The sequence below is a fragment of the Anabrus simplex genome, chromosome X (genome assembly GCF_040414725.1).
Source record: "Anabrus simplex isolate iqAnaSimp1 chromosome X, ASM4041472v1, whole genome shotgun sequence".
In the NCBI taxonomy this organism is placed as follows: Eukaryota; Metazoa; Arthropoda; class Insecta; order Orthoptera; family Tettigoniidae; genus Anabrus; species Anabrus simplex.
This window is the reverse complement of record NC_090279.1, coordinates 115,932,234-115,950,071: the sequence shown is the minus strand read 5'-3', so window position 1 is coordinate 115,950,071 and position 17,838 is coordinate 115,932,234. Positions and strand designations below refer to the sequence as shown.

Sequence of the window (17,838 nt, the reverse complement as noted above, 5' to 3'; positions counted from 1 at the left end):
TCATATTGTGATCAGATCCCATCTCAGCTTCGCAAGTACGACACAGAAACCACGTCTGGCACCGTCACTAAAATTGCTCACAGCTGAGGTAAAAGCAAGGACAAATTGTCCCCACTATTACACACTGGGGTGTATAGATTCCCTGTACTTGTGGCAAGGTATATATTGGCCAAACATGCTGGTCCATTGGTACTCTTATCAAGGAATACCAAAGAAATATCCGTCTCAACCAGCCAGACAAGCCAACAATAGCTGAGCACGCCCTATCGTTGGGTCATGATGTCATGTTCTAAAATGTTCGAGCTCTTACCCACACTTAACACTACAGGTCTAGGATTATACTGGAAGCTGTGGAAATACGTAGAAACCCGAGCAATTTCAACAGGGACACTGGCTATCAATTAGGTAATACCTGGTTGCCAGCCGTTAAGGATTTACGTAGGCAGTACTCTTCCCTGTCCTTTCACTTTGTTATTTAGTTTCGTTATTTTCAAAATTTGTACACTCATGTTCATAAAAAGCAAAACACCTTGAAAGACTAGAGATAAGAAGTTCATATTCACAGATGTGCATTAGTATGTTCGAAAGAAATGATTAGCATTCGAACCATGTCGGCTCTCAGGTTCAAGGTCCACATCAATAATTCGGTGCACCACCACTGACTGGTAAAATGTGCCTGTGGCTTTCGTTGTCGCTATAAACCGAAGGTCTTAGATCAGTGTGACTTGAGCAGATGTATGCGAGAACCATACCGTCAAATGAGCCAGTTTGAAAGATGGTGGATGAGAATGGCATGAGAATGTGATGCATCCATCCGGGAAATTGCTGCTCATGTGCGACGACCCCCCCACCCCCACCCCCCTGAGAAGATCGACACCCCCATTTGAATGGCACTGCAGAACAGCCTTCCTCGGCTCTGGCGCAACAGTGTAACACATCGTACACTATCAGGAGTGGCAGTCCATTGCCGTTAATTACGATCTGAGGTACTGGCGCGCATTCTGCTTCTCCGCCTAACTTTGACTAATGTGCATAAACATCCTGGTTGCATTATGGAATGTCACTGGGGACAGGAATGGCAGTAGTTAGTAGACAGCTGCTGACAGGGGGAGAGGCATTCGCACAAGACATATAGAGCCAATTCAAGGCCTTATGGTGTAGGTTGCTATTGGGTACAGTGACCAGTTTGACCTATGTGAATGACATGCTGCGACTCGCAGCTACACCCTTTTTGCACGACACCCCTGGTGCCATATTTCAGCAGGACAATGCGCGACCACATGTTGCTGCATGTTGTTGTCACAGGATGTCAGACTGTTGCCCTGGCCTGCCCGATCACCTGACTTGTCGTCAATCAAAAATGTGTGGGATGTGGCGAAACGACGGGTGTGGCGCTTTGACCCAGTGCGAACCACCAAAGATGAAATGTGGAACCAGGTTAATGCAGCATGGATGGTTATACCCCACGACGCCATCACGCATGGAACAAGTTATCAGTGCCCATGGAGGGCCAACTGCCTACTAGGCAACAGGACATATGCTGAACCTAGGTGACTGAAATGTTAATCGTTTCTGCAGAACATACTAAAGAACATGTCCTGTGAATATGAACTTCCTACCTCTAGTCTTTCAAGGTGTTCTGTTTCTTATGAACATGAGTGTATGTTCCTCATCACCAGATGGTTCATCCCAGGCTGTGTGATAAGTGTTATACAGTAAAACCTCGTTAATTCGAAGTCGTTGGGACTAAAAAATCGGACTTCGAATTACGTGATTTCGAATTAACCGCCAATTCGCAATTCAGAAGTATCAACCCTTGCAGCGTTACAAAATATTCTAACGCCCGTTACTGCATGCAGTTAACCTTGATTCACAGTTTATACCTTTCAAATGCCATGAAAAAAGAACTATTTCCAAACTGTATCCAAGAAGGTGCATATACAGTATTCAAATAATGCACTCGGCTTTCTCACTGGTAAACATAACCTCACACAACGAAAGAAAGAAAAAAAAGCACGATTCAAAGACAAGGAGAAATCTATGCTGGCTCCCATGTGCAAGGGCTTTATTAATCAGATTACTATACTGTATGCATTTTAGATGCCTTGTATTTACACAGAAAGTACCCGATGCCCTTAAAATTGAACATTCCTATGACTCTATCCTTGTACGATTTCCCGCCACGGCACTTCTCTCGTAGTTCAGAAATGTAAGCACTTGCCACATCACAAAGACCCATTAATACATGCAATCACCTCGATTCACAGTTTAAACCGTTCAAACTCCATGGAAAAACTATTTCCGAAATGTATCCAACGAGGTGAATTTACAGTGTTCAAATAATGCACTTGGATAAATCACTGACAAACATAACCTCATGCAATGAAACCATAAGACCATTTGGGCTCGCATTAAAATAAAGCAATGCAGTTTCACCGGCAATGACAATATTGTTCAGTGCCTACGAATTTATTATATGAGCCACGTTTTTTCGTCAACTGTCGGCATCGCCAGTGTTCACAGATTCTGTTTTCCCGCACACTGCCGGATGCGTGATGTTACGGCGTTCCTTAAAAGGTTGAATACAAAAGAATTCCGATTTCATTCAACTTAGCAATCATGAACCGCACTGTAGACCCTCCGAAGTGAGCTACCCCTCCACGTTCCGGAATGCGCGTTCTATTATGACGTAGAGTGGATAAATTTTGAGTTAAAATTACTCTGTAACATACTATTGTTTTAAAATGTAAAGGCCGTTTCGAATTAAAAGTCTGAATTTTGGTAATGGGGCTGACATTGTAGTTCGAATTATGAATTATCCGTATTTTGAATTAAACAATTGAAATAACATGCAAAACTGTATCTCATGTTTCCGGGAACGAGAGCTTCTTCGAATTAGGCGGGATTTTGAATTAACCGATTTCGAATTAAACAATTGAAATAACATGCAAAACTGTATCTCATGTTTCCGGGAACGAGAGCTTCTTCGAATTAGGCGGGATTTTGAATTAACCGATTTCGAATTATCGAGGTTCTACTGTACCTTCATAACGTGTGTAGTGTTCATGCCCTCTCACACTATTATCCTCTGTTTCTCCACACATTTTCTTCCCATTTTTCAGCTCTGTTCTGTTCTATCCTGGGTGTCTTTCACTGTATTTTAATTTATTACTTTCTATTTATTTCTTCTACCGCATGATCTTCTAACACATGACGGTGTGCCAGCATACAGCGTACCACTTTCTATAAACCAACAGTTAAGTATACTCAAATTCAAACGCACATTATTGGAGGTCTTCCTCGTGAACACTTGAGATGCGGAGCAAACGTCAACAGTTTGTCCTTGTTATCTTGACAATTACGGGCCATGAAAAAAATCAATGTTAACAACAAAAATATTGATCCTCGTTGGCTTTGTCACAGACTTGCAAATGTGTGTCGAAACCTTCCTTCTATCTAAAAAGATACTAGCGTGCCCAAGATATTCTCATTTAGCTGCAGTATTTATCTCTGTGGAAAATGTTTTGCAGCATTCTCAGCAGATGGATTTCCCGTTGCATTCATCAAGTCTTTGGCATAAAATATCTCTTACCTCCTCTTCTTTACATACACTCTCTGACTAGCTGACGAGGTAAACAGAGATGTTTGTTTGAAAATAATATAAGGGACTACATCGAAGATGAATGTCTAAGTGATACTAGTATTTCTACTAGTAGCGATAATGACTCGAATCCTTGATGGGATGATGGTCTTGTTGGTACTTCTAGTGAAATTGAAGAAGATATTACGCTGGAAGCAATGGTGATTGTAGGAGATGTAGAATATAACTTGTCTGGAAAAAAAAATGTTGTCCTGGAAATACGGCACGGTCAAATATAGTTCCATTTACTGGAAATCCTAGTGTAAGCGTTGAATTATTACCAGAGGTCAGTGCGATAACTATTCGTAGTGATCGAAACTAATTCTTATGCTAAAAAGTGTGCTCAAAAACTTGTAAATAAAACTCTGCATACAAAGGCATGATTCTGGAAAGAAACCAACTCTTGTGAAATTCAGCAGTTCATTGTGTTAGTTTTGTTCATGAGAATAATTCTAAAGCCAGAGATAAATATGTACTGGTTATAAGACAGTGCTCAGAAAATACCAATAAAACATCAAAAGAAAGGTAAAAAAGTGTAAATAAATTAAACGTAAGCTAATAACCACTGAAGTTTATGTGAATGTCTTAGAATAATTTTCTCTCAATAACTGCTATTAATTCCTTGCTTCTTAAAAATATATAATTTCCTCTGAATTAACCTTACTTTTCTGGCATAAGAGCTCTATGAGAACTTGCCAATGAAGGGGTTAAGAAGAGGGTGGTTTAAGAGGCAACTGTGCTCAAAGCACAACAACAGGTCTGTATGAGAAGAGGGGACAACAGGCAACAGAAACAGCCGACGAGGACAATCCTCACTTCATCATACAGATGGTCTCTCTTGTTGCCCATCCAAGTTCTTCCCGGTCCCCAACAAGCTTCATCAGAGGGTGAGAAACGATAAGAGATGTTTGTTTCTTCCCTATTACTGATACTGACCTGCTGGCATCCTTTTCTCCTCCTCTGGTTGATCAGCGTTGTTAGAGTTTTATCTCATCTACAGTGAAACCTCGTTAATGTGTTCCTTATCAACACGTTTTCCCGCTTAGCACCTCGTAAATTCGAAGTCCAGATTCTCATCGTATTAAATCTATATAAAAATAACTTACTAATTGCATCAAGAATTTTCGCTATTACTGCTTACTACGATCACATTTTCCCTATATAATGGTCTGTTATTGGTATTATAAATTTACTCATTCAGGAAAAATATTGTAGGTTCCCTATGGGAATCCAACATCTACATCACATTTTTCCTAGCCCTGAAAATATTATTTTTCATCCCTTGTGATAGAAAAGTGATTTCCAACTCTGGTAAATGCCATCACCACAGTTACATGATTACGGGAGAAGGCCTTGAATTCCTGAACTTCACAGGATAAGTTGCATCTTAGGGGAGCAAGCCATTACCCTCAGAAATGTTCAGTTTTGTTTGCCGGTAAGCAACGAGATAGCTGAATAACAATGAGCCTATTTGTGCTCATATTTCACATTCCCAGAAGTTAAAAATTTATTTTGTGTTGACTGGTACAGTGAAGTGTAGTGAATATCTGTCGTGTGATATGGTAACCTATACTTGGACTAAGAACATATAACCATACCTAACACATCACGAATTTTCACTATTACCACTTAGTACGAGTACAATCACATATTTACTAGATCTGAAAGTGCTATTTTTCATCTCTTGTGAAAGAAACGTGATTTCCAACTCAGGTAATAGCCATCGCCACAGTTGCGTGACCACGGCAAAAGGCCTTGAATTCCTGAACTTCACAGGATAAGTTGCACCTGCTTGGAGTAAGCCGTTAGCCTCAGCAATGTTCATTTTTGCTTACCAGTTAGTGGCAAAAACATTGAACCTGTTTGTCCTTGTATTTTGCATTCCATTCAGAAGTCAGAAATTTATTTTGTGTTGAGTGGTACAGTGAAGTGTAGTGAATATTTGTCGCATGATACGACAGCCTAAATATGGATTAGGAACATAATTATGTGGAAGTGAGTAGCGTGATGCACATTTGTATTGTGATAGCCAAGTTGTGGGTACGGACAAAGTCGGGAAATTCCTTACTAATAACACAAAATTAAAATCCGTTAGAAAATGGACTGGTATCCACATTCTTAAGTACACAGGGGTCCCGAATGTTGAACTCGCATCTTCAAGTTTCGTCTCGATCACTTGAATCGGTTGAAGTTTTGTCAACATCAAAATGGCGACCAAAGTCATTCCTCATGGTCGCATGTGGTTTCCCAATTCATTGTCAAAGTGTATGATCTGCAATAATAATTTGACATTTTTATTGGACCCGGTGCACGTTTTCATATGTGCTGTCTGGGGTTTGTTACACCTTTCAGTACTCTCGTTATTTTAAAAGCTCCGGGGAAAAGGTTTCCATATTTGTTCTCTCATGTTGTTTTCACACCTTTTAATATTTTCCTCATATCTTTAGAAATTATAGACATAATTTTCACTGTACCTGTGGAATACACAACGTAAAATGCCGTGCTGGGAAAAAAAAAGTATCTAGTGTATCCATATCACTGTTGGATAGTTTTTATTTGTATATTCAGTAGTGTGTTTTTTCACTTAACACATTCTTTTTTTTGCTGTCCCCTGCAGATACGCCGTAACGAGAGTTTATTTTCCTATTTCCTGTGTTTATCCAGCTTTGTTCTTGTCCAATGTCAAGACTAAAGCTCTGTCCCACACTAACAAATCAACACAAGCAACAGTTTTCGCAGTTTTGGATGGTTTGGACCAGATCATGACCATGGACAGGTGTACAAACAACAGCATGAAACTACCCTCTCTACAGCATGCAATTGAAGTGGCAATATCATTTTGATAAGAAAGTATATATGGCACTTATCAGAACAAAGTACAGGCCTATCTGGCAATTTAACATGTTTCTCAGTGTTTATTTCAGAACATATTAGGCTTATAAAGTTGGTGAAACTATAGAGCCCAGTGAGCAACGTTAGTAACACGAGGCACCACGCCAAGTGACTGTATTTTGTTTAATAATTAGGTTTCCACTAGTAGCACTGCTGCCAACTGTTGGTTTGATATGGTTATTTTTTTTCTTGCCGTGCAGACAGTATGCACCGCAGCCATAGATAAAGCCTCTCGAAGGCAGCGTGGCCCCAAAGGAGCTGCTGTTCATGACAGAGATTGGTCTGCAGGTGCAAAAATACGTTAAAGTTAATAAATGACCTTTATTTTCTTGCGGTAACCCCAGGTTGAATTGAGGAAGTGTAAGGTTGACACTTTCAAACTTCGCGGGCCTCTTCAGTCTTTTTTTCTTTTGCAGTAATTGGTAACTTCCTTGGCAGAAGCTATGCATAATGGCACCTGGATTCGTTTCTCAATCTGCCTTTACTTGTCTTTCCTTAGGTATTTCATTTTGTGGCTTGAATTCTACTCTCCTCCTACTTGTCAATGTCCACGTCTCAGCTGTAAATATAAATATGGGTGCATAATAAATTTTTTCACTATCTCTTTACGCGTAAAACCATCTTTTCCTCTCACCAATTTCTTACGTTTCCTTTTATAACTTGCTTTCTTCTCTTTTTTTTAATATCTTCTTCTTTTTCATTTTGAATCACCCATCTTTGGGGTACATCAGATCAATCACTTCTTAGATGCTTGTGCTCTTTTCTCCCAATAGTTCTTCATTCTAACTGATTTCCTCCTCCTTTCCTCCTCTGATATCTGAATCGGTTTTCTGGTCTTGATCGTAACTTGGACACTCTTAGTTTTGTCGTTGGTCACGGTTTTGGCTGTACCATTCTTTAACATGAGTCTGGTAATCTTAAGATCTCTCAGATCCTTTTCAACTTCCTTAAACCAATTGGATTTAGCTTTTTTTTTTGGTAAAAGAAATCAAAGATCTGTTTAGTTAATCTGCCAGGATTCATTCGGAATATGTGCCCATAGAAATCAATCCTCTTTTTCCTCATGGTATGCAAGAGTCTTCATTTCCAATTTCTCCATTTGTCCTTTCCTCCCCATGACTAGCGTGTCTGCTGCACAGAGTGCTTCCGGCTTAATTACTGTGTTATAATGTCTTATTTTGGTGTTCCAAGAGAGGGCTTTCTTATTGTATGTGTTGTTGGTTTTCTGGAAAGCTAGTTCCATTTTGTTCCTTCTCGCTCCCATTGCTTTTCCTTCAAGTTTTATCTCTATTCCATTCTCGCAACATCTTTTTCTTTCCACTGCTTCTCTCACTTTCTCAATCACCACGGTGTCCCCTTTTCTTGTGCTCTTGTCGATGTTGTACCACAGGCTCTCTGCTCCACTTACAAATGCCCTTTTAAAGCTGTACCATTCACCTTCCGCATTTCCTACTTCAGTAAGTGGAATTTGTTGTTTCAGTCAGTCCAGATACTCTTTCTGTACATTATCTTTTAATTCCCACACTTTTATTTTACCATCTCTATTACTGCACTGAATAATTGAGCAAAGGGACTAAAAAGTCATCCACTATTGTAAGTGATGAGCACTATGAAATGAGATGCATCTTGTATACTCCGTGGCATGAAAGTGCATACACTAAGGGTACAATCTTATCTTTCTCCCCTCTTAACACTAAAGGTAGTGATTTATAGTTATTTTCTAACTGTTGGGTTGGAATCCGTGTTGCTAACCAGACAGCTTAGAGACCCTACAGTCATGGTTTATTTCGTGATTTGCGAGAATTACATATTGCCACCGCTGTATTGTTAAAATAATTAGTGTTACATTTGCAGGTTTAATTAAAGCATATTTTCTTTCTCGGTGGGTTTGTAAATGTGTTTGGGTAACACCAGGCAAGTAGAACTGTAGCATGTTCGAATAATGCATTTAATAACGTAGTTGGTGTGAAATGACGAACGTAGCATTTTATTAATTACAGTCTTATTTCATGCAATACTTAGGTATAGAATTCGACTAGGATATCTGTGAAACAAGAAAAATCTGCAAGAACTCCTCCAAAAAGGAAAGCAACATTAACTTGCCCATAAAGATCAGTTCAATTCAAATGGAAGAAAATTTTGTTAACAACCTAAACTTGTCTTCTCACGACTTTGGTACGATTTGCAGACTTAGCCTTTGTGTGTTCTTATTGACTTACGGCGCATGTACATGTAAATATATTTGCTTGTGTGTATTATTAGAGTGTGGTTCCTCTTCAGTCCCACAAAAGCAAATTTCAAGAAGGGAGATGAATTATTTACAGCAGGCAAACACCGAAGAATACAGTTATAGTAATGCGTATATCAAAATAAAAACACAAATATATAATATTAAAATGAGTAACAGAGAAGAGAGTTTTTTCTTTATTTCCACATTAAGCTTGAAAACAAACTTAATTGTGAATATCTTGATTGATCTTTTACTTGAATAAGGGAACCTCCATCATTGATACTCACACTGAGGTTAGTTTGCTGATGGTTACGTCTCATGATTTCAATATGCAACTAGTCAAGTTGGCAGCAGTAATGAGCCATTTAAAAAAAAAAAAAAAAAAAACAGGGTGCCAATATTTGCTCTTTAGTGTATAGCCTTACTTCAACAAATATGGTGAAGAGCTATCATACATGGTTGGTAGGCTGCTGGGTCTTTTAACTAATGTTGCAGTGTTTACCTGTGAGTACCACTCCGCTAGGTTCTCCTCCTTCTTGGCTTCCATTCCAAGCCTTGTCACCTTCTTGGGGCCACCCTGCTTGTCTTCCTTCACCTGAAACATCACACGTCTATTAATATAGTTGTATTAACCGAAAGAAGCTGTACGAGTGAGATTTCTTGTTTATTTGAGATATGTGCATAACAGTAAAACAAATGCAAATTTTTATGTAAGAAAGAAAAGAGGTGTAACTTTTTTTTTTACTGCTTTACGTTGTACCAACACAGATAGGTCTTATGGTTGTAATGATTATTTGGAATTGAAAGATTGGGGAATTTTATATCATGTATTTATTTATGGTTTATATGTTCTGTGTGTGAATTTTGGAATGATTTACTTTTGATATGACTTTAAGATTGTTTGTTGTCATAAAAAAAAATTGAAGTAGATGTAATGATTTTTAAGCACACTGTACCACATGCACTAGATTGGGATTGGATGTTTCCGGTATCATCATATTGCATCAATTTCGAAATTTCTCGATGTTACTTGGTGTTCTTTTTCAGCACGTTGTGCTGGGCACTCATTGGATAGAATAAAAGTGTGATTGGCGGACGAAGGAAAATGCGGACGCTCATTGGTTGTTTTACGATTTCCTCATTTCCGGAGAGGAGCGCGTGGCTTACGCCAAGCTCTGCTGAGCCGTCTTTCTGTTTTGACCAGTGAAGGCAAAGATTGCCCCTTGGCCCCTCCAACAGGTAAGCACTTAGTTGCTTTTCATCTTTCAGGCTATCTTCAAATATTTAATTTCTTTTGCCGGAGCTTACCCGTTTTTTCCTTCAGTCGTCAAATTTTTCTTAAAATGACTTAGCTTCTGGCAAGTCATATCAGATTTGTGTGAACAGACAGTTCCCATTTCTTTGATTTTGTAAATTAGATATTCAACACCTCTCGATGTAATCGTAAAGTGTAAATTTCCCCTTGGGGCTGTCTCATTTATCCCATTTCATCTTTGAGTATTCACGTTAGGACGGGTACCCTTTCTCAGAAATGTTTTTGAGGGGGCTGCCTACTGAAGGTGCTCTGTATGTTTTTTTTACGACAACCAAACAATCTTAAAGCCATATCAAAAGTAAATAATTCCAAAATTCACACACAGAACATATAAACCATAAATGAATAAATGATATAAAATTCCCCACTACATGCTGACTATGCAACAGGAAAGAGCTACGTGTGCCTCGACTCAACACATTGAGGACGGGCCCCAAACGGAAGCTGCTACCCCATGTAGACCGGACAGTTGAAGACTCCAAGAAAGAAATTACACTGCTGCACTCAAGCTACTGTAACTATTCAAGATATCAACCTCAAACTTGGAACATGTACTCATTATGTTGCTTAGTAGCTGTACGGTGCGATACCTTTCAAGGCAGTACCGTTGTGGCTCCATTTAATAGTCTTTCTAAGCACAGTGTAGTAGGACTGCCGTTTGTGACTTTTGTGTTCTTACTGTGTTCAAGTACGCAATGATTTTTCCTTACGGTTACTCCCCGTTTAGTGCAAACCATTAATAATGAGAAATACAGTTGAACCTGCTTTATACGTAACTCTGTTCTGCGTAATTCGTGTTTGTATGTAATTTCCTTTAGGTTCCGGCGAAATGTAATTTAAAAGCGTGTTAATTAAATCTTATTTATACGTAATTGTCTTGAATACATGTTTTTAAAAAAGAAACTACTGTATTCATGAAGTATCCTCTTTGTCGGCATAGTCGGAAGTAGAGCGGTTGGGTTTCGGTGCTGAAACAGAAGACGAGGAGTTTCGCCGAGTGGCATTGTTGACCCTTACTTATTGGCGGCGTAACAAAGGCCAACCGAGCGAGTCCCCTTCGCTCTCTGTCTCGCTCCTCCTCTACCTTCGTCGTTTTTTACCTTCACAATGCCGCCAAAGATTAATATACATTACAAGCAAAGTGGGCGGTTTCGGTGCGGAAACAAAAGAAAATACAGTAAATTTGCTTGAATATCAGAATTTCTTTCGTGGGAACAACGGAGAAGTAAAATATCCACGGTGCTGGTATCTGGTGTTTACTGCTGAACAGTAGGTTTGTCATTCAGTTGCTTTTGATTAGCCATGGAGGACAGTAAAAAGGAAAAGTTATTCCCTAGATGAAAAAGTAAATTTTATACGAGAAGTGGACGCTAATCCACACAAAACAAAAAGTGAAATTGCTTCAGACTTAGGGATTGCTTATACCACGCTATGTACAGTCATCAGTAAAAGAAATGCTATTTTGGACGAGTTCTTAAAATTGGGTTCAAAATCAGCAAATTGAAGCCGTCAGCAAGAAGGTTTGGAGAAAGCACTTTTCACATGGTTCCGGCAAAAGCGGGCTGCAGCTCTACCAATTAGTGGAGATATGCTGAAGGCAAACTAAAATGATGAGTATCACTGCTGATTTCAAGGCTTCATCAGGATGGTTGCAAGGATTTAAAGATCGTCATGGAATCACAGGGAGAACAATTTGCGGTAACTCAAAAGCTGTGGACGACGTCACAGTGCAACACTGGAAAGAAGAGGTTCTGCCGGGTATCGTAAGCGATGATCAGCCTCCAAACATCTACAATGTATTGTGATGAGACCGGCCTATTCTACAATCTCCTTCCTAATAAACATTAGCTGAAAAAGGTGACTCATGCTATGGAGGGAAGAAGAGTAAAATATGTGTAACAATACTTCTTGCCACTAATGTAGATGGATCTGACAAACTTCCTCCACTTGTGATAGGAAAATCGAAGAATCCGAGGTGTTTTAAGGGTGTGAAAACAAAACCTACGGAATATGAATCCAACAGAAATGCTTGGATGCCTATGCTTTTAATGGAACAGTGGTTGAAAAAACTGGACATTAAAATGAAAAAGAAACAGAACAAAATCCTTCTTCATATGGATCGATGTTACATCGTTCTGGAGAATTTCCGAGTGGAATTTTTCTCTGCTAACTGTACCAGTGTTCTAGAACCACTTGATTTGGGCATCATTGCAAATTTCAATGTGCATTATAGAAAAATGCTGGTTCAACATTTAATAACACTGAGTGATGCAGGAAATGAATCTCTCTCCATTAATTTGCTACAAGCCATGGACTTTATTTCGGCTGCCTGGAAGCAGGTGTCATCCTTCACAATCAGCAACTGTTTCGGCAAAGCTGGTGTCTTACTAGAAGAGGCTGCCTCTAATGATGGTTATGGGGACAAAATTTTGTCTGGCAATGAGCTAACGCTACCGGAGGATGTAGAATTCAATACTTTTGTGCATTTCGATGATAATCTGGCTGTATGTGGAGAACTACCGGATGAAGAGATTAATGCCGATGTATGTCAACAACGCGGTTGTGATGGACCAGCTACAAACAATAGTGACAGTGATGGAGATAACGACTTGAATCTTGAAACACCTGAACTGAGTTAAGTGTTAAGTGCAATCGATGTGTGTAGGCATTACATCAGTGTGAAAAGTTGTAGTGAAAATACTTTGAATTCATTACTAAGTTTGCAAAAGGAGGTTTATACTCTTAATGCAAGAAAAGTGAAACAAGCCAATCTATCTGATTTCTTTAAGGTTGGACCAAGTTCAATGTATTTATTATTTGCAAGGATTTACACATGTAGGTCTATTTCATTGGTTTTTCAGTAGATATGTGATGTATTGTGTAAGTCTGATTTCTAAGTAATTCTGAGTTACACGTAGTTTTTTTCTCTTCCCCTTGTTATACGTTTAAGTCAGGTTCAACAGTATCTAATTCACTGTCACTTCGTACCTATGATAACCAGGCTGCATATAATTAATCACAAATATTGGTATCCATCAGCAAATGAATGCACAGACCCATGTTGACATCCAGAGTGGAGCTCCAGAGAATAGCTCACATATCCGATATTTTTTTAAATACGATAGGGCATCAAATATAAACAGGATTTTATTTTTTATTTAAATTCATTTATCAGAAAACACAAGGCAATTACAATTCATTTTTCCACATAGTTTCCTGCTTTGGGAATGCATTTGTCCCAGCGTATGGGTTTTTGATGCCCTCATTGTAAAAAGAACAGGGTGGTGTCACCAGTCAGTTGCGTACGAAGTCTTCCACACTCTCGTCATCTTCAAATCGTTGCCCTGCTAGAGCTTCTTTACGGTTAGAGTTGCGCAGCTAAGAGCTTGCATCCGGGAGATAGTGGGTTTGAATCCCACTGTTGGCACCCCTGAAGATGGTTTTCCGTGGTTTCCCATTTTTACACCAGGCAAATGCTGGGGCTGTACCTTACGGCCACTTCCTTCCCACTCCTAGGCCTTCCCTATCCCATCGTCGCCATAAGACCTACCTGTGTCGGTGCGACATAAAGCAAAAAGAGGAGCTTTAAGCAGTCCGAACAAATGGAAATCCCAGGGTGATAAGTCGGGGCTGTAAGGAGGATGATCAAGTGTAGTCCAGCGCATTTCCTGTAGCTTGGAGACAGAGCCGCAGTATGGGGCTGCGCATTGTCGAATCGTCTGGTTTTCACAATTAAGTATTTATTTATTTTCCACCTAGTCGATACAATAAATAAATAAATACTTAATTGTGAATCTATTGAAGTGCGATACGGACCATGAAGCTGATTTTATGTAATTCGTCTGGTTTTGTTTTTTGCGGCGATATGCAACCCTTGCCTTGTTCAACAGCTCGCAGTACTAAGCAGCATTGATTGTGGGTCACTCATGCAAAAAATCAATCAGTACAATGCCTCGCAAAAAAAAAAAAAAAAAAAAAAAAAGAGGTTTCAAGAACCTTGCGAGCTGACAGTTACTGGTGCTGCCTCCCTTTTCCTCCTGTGCGTCCTTGACAATGTTTGATCACCGAACTGTGGAGTCAATCTCTGGCAAATTTCCGCCGCTGTAACTCCTTCAGAGCAAGAAATTTTATAATTATGCATTGTGCCGTGGAGGGGCGAATCTGTTGCACCGACATCGTGAGCGTTACTGACGAAACGGCGGGAAATATCTAACAGCACGCTCTCCCCACTCCTAACTGTCCCGCCTAAGCATGGCAGAAGTGAGGGGCCAGTCCAACCAACTGTTGATGTTCAGGAACAAAAATCCTGTTTATATTTGATCAGCCTTCGTACATGAAGGTTTAAAGAAAGAAAGATACAGTGATAGCGATAGTTTATATTCCACGACTACACTCTTTGGACCTCATAATCTCGTCTTGTATTTCTGTTCACCCTCTTCACACAGTGATCTGTCATTGTGTTCGTTCTGTTACATGTCTCTCTCTTTCTCTCTATAATCTATTAGCTTCATAGTCAGTATTGATAGTTCAAGCACACAAGTATGAAGGATGAGTTCTCCACCTAATCAATACTTTATTTTACATAGTGTCAATATTATTTACATGAAAGGACAGTACCAGTTTCGACCTGTAAATAGGTCATCTTCAGCTGTTGAAGAACCTGCTTAATAGCGACTGTACAGAATAAATAATGACCCATTTACTGTCCTTTTATGTAAATAATATTGACATGAGTATTGATTAGGTGGAGAACTCATCCTTCATACTTGCTCTCACTCTGTCTCTCTCTCTCTCTCTCTCTCTCTCTCTCCTGATATGACACTTAATTATTCCTTTCCTACATATATGTTATTATCCAACTGGGACCCTTTTCTTCTTGTGTGTTTGTCCTGCGTTCCCATTCTTTTAACGCCCATCATCATACCATGAGTACAACAATTATATGATGAAACCAAGAGTTGTGTCCTGCAAGGAAGTTGTCTTTCACCACTCCTCTTCACAATAATAATTGATGAAGTTTTAAAAGTGGCTAAAAGAAAGAATCCAGCAACTAATGCCCTGCTTTTTGCTGATGTTGTAATGGTATGGGGGTGAGACGGAAGCAGAAGTGCAAGCTAGACTATATCTTTGGCATGAAGCTTTTACAATCTTAGGTCTTAAAATCAGCAAAGCAAGATGGTTGACTAGGGGATGAGTAGAAACTCTCCAACTGTTCATCTAAGGAAAGGAGATGAGGAGATAGATATTGTAGAAAACTTCCAGTAGTTTTTTTTTTTTTTGCTAGGGGCTTTACGTCACACCGACACAGATAGGTCTTATGGCGACGATGGGATAGGAAAGGCCTAGGAGTTGGAAGGAAGCGGCCGTGGCCTTAATTAAGGTACAGCCCCAGCATTTGCCTGGTGTGAAAATGGGAAACCACGGAAAACCATCTTCAGGGCTGCCGATAGTGGGATTCGAACCTACTATCTCCCGGATGCAAGCTCACAGCCGCGCGCCTCTACGCGCACGGCCAACTCACCCGGTCTTCCAGTAGTTAGGTGGTGTCCTAGAGGCCGATGACCTTAGATGTTAGGCCCATTTAAACAACAAGCACAGCAGTGGGTAAATTGGACAAAAGTGATTCAGAGAAGGTGACATGATCTGGGCACATGCTGAGTACAGAGAGGTCTTATAGCGACGATGGCATAAGAAAGGCCTAGGAGTGGGAAGGAAGCGGCCGTGGCCTTAATTAAGGTACAGCCCCAGCATTTGCCTGGTGTGAAAATGGAAAACCATCTTCAGGGCTGCCGACAGTGGGATTCGAACGCACTATCTCCCGGATGCAAGCTCACTCGCCCGGTCCCTTACAATTTTCCACAAAGATTTCCATTTCACAAATGTGCATCCTGGATGAAGTTTCTGTTGCATAGAGGCACTTATTGCTCCACTACCGTGCTGTACTGCCTGTACCTGGCCTGACAGGTCTTCAAACAGAGCTACCTCCATTTTTCTCACCCTCGCTTCAATGGCAGTCTTCCTGTTGCTATTTTAGATCAAAACTTCACCCAAATACTTAAATTTTTTAGTCCTACAAATATATATTTTAAAATATTTGAAATGACCCATTTGTGAAGAAGGTTGCAACATGCACCATTTTTCATCGCCATGGTGATTGCAGAACAAGTCAAGAGCCTGTTGCTCCCCTACACACAAGTACTAACCTCAGCAGCTTGTTGTTTCTTGGCAGCAGATGCGACGGGCTTCTCTTTTTTGCTGCTCGGTGTTCGACCGCCGGGAGCCACATACTCCGAACCTGTCAGCTGTTTGTAGTCGGCCTTCAGTTTCAACAGCTGCTGCACCGCTTCGTCAATGACGTTCTGTAAGTAAACCAAATCACATCATTTGTAATGCAGAGAAACATACTAGCTTTATATTCCTGAAATACGCTGACAGTCGCCTCGGCAACCGTGATCTCAGTGTCCATATCAAGGTGTAATAACACCGACACTTCATTGTGGACACGAGAGTTGGGCTACTTAGAGAGCGAGAGAGAGAGAGAGTGTGCATGCGTGCATGTGTGTAAAATTAGTGCAACCTAATTTTAGGGGAGGATTAAAAAAACTGGCTTTAATTTGAGTATTTTTATTTACAAGAACTGAATGCTAAATAATCATCATCATCATCATCATCTTCTTAGTGTTTGTCCCAGAGCAGTTGTTTTGCAAGCCAATCTCCAGTTGGTTCTATTACGCACATAGTTCACAACAAGATGAACATAGCGCATGCCTTGTTGAAGGAGATCAAACCAGTGTTTCTCAGGCTGACCACATATCCTACATCTGTACAGATGTACCTTCTCTACAACCGAAGTTGGGTCTCTCACATCTTGTGTAAAATTGGGGATTTCTACCATAATGACATGATCTAGCTGGGCCAGGCCAAGTGACCAGCGAAGCACGACATGAAGTGCTTGACTGTTTCTGGCCAGCATTCAGAGCTATCCAGAGGAACTGGGCAAATGACAGTCCTGTAAACCTTGGACTTCAGGTGGTTAGGTATCAGACGATTGCGGTAAACACCAGCAGTCTGCCACCACTTCATCTAGGCTTCATTTATCCATACATAATAATGTACTCCAAAACTTAATACAGTAAAATATAAATCTGGTTTAAGAATGCATCCGAATCTTTGCATGATGTTGGGTATGCAACGCACTGATCAAAATTGTCACGTGGTTTGCTTACCTTCCCCTGATATTTGTAATCTGACAGTTTTGCCTTTGTACTGTGCTGTCTGGAATTTGCTGTATAAGAATATGTTGTGAGAAGCGCCCGGCAACAACGTACTATTTATTTTCTGAAGCCGTACTACTTTTTTACCAGCTGTGAGTACAACTTTCCCGACTCTCTCTTTGGATGGGGTCGGTAGAACAGCATTCATGGTATCCTCTGCCTGTCATAAGAGGTGACTAAGAGGTGCCCCATGGGCTCTCAACATGGGAATGCAAGCTGGCGATCACGGGGCCAGGTATCGCTCCCACTAATTTGTGCCAGGCTCCTCACTTTCATCTATCCTATCTGAACTCCCGTGGTCAACTGTTCTTCTTTTCCGACCGCAAGTATTAGAGCATTCAAGGCCAAGGGAGTCTTTCATTTTCATGTCTTTCTTTGGCCACTACCTTCATTCTCTGAAGTGCTGAACCTCTCCCATTTCCCTTCTGACACTCTTGTAATACAGGATGGTTGTCTTAAAAGAATAACCACCTCTACCGCCTCTGAC

At 40.3% G+C, this 17,838-nt stretch overlaps 1 protein-coding gene across 1 annotated transcript in view; it reads right to left on the bottom strand.

Annotated features, from left to right (window-relative positions):
- The window catches only part of GluProRS (Glutamyl-prolyl-tRNA synthetase), a 399,755-nt gene that overhangs the window by 87,690 nt on the left and 294,227 nt on the right, over positions 1-17,838 (bottom strand). Inside the window, exons 20-21 of the mRNA XM_068230702.1 lie at positions 16,281-16,436; positions 9,265-9,357 (exon numbers count right to left, since the gene is read on the bottom strand). Of these exons, the coding sequence (XP_068086803.1) occupies positions 9,265-9,357; positions 16,281-16,436 (249 nt within the window). The remainder of the gene's footprint in view (positions 1-9,264; positions 9,358-16,280; positions 16,437-17,838) is intronic.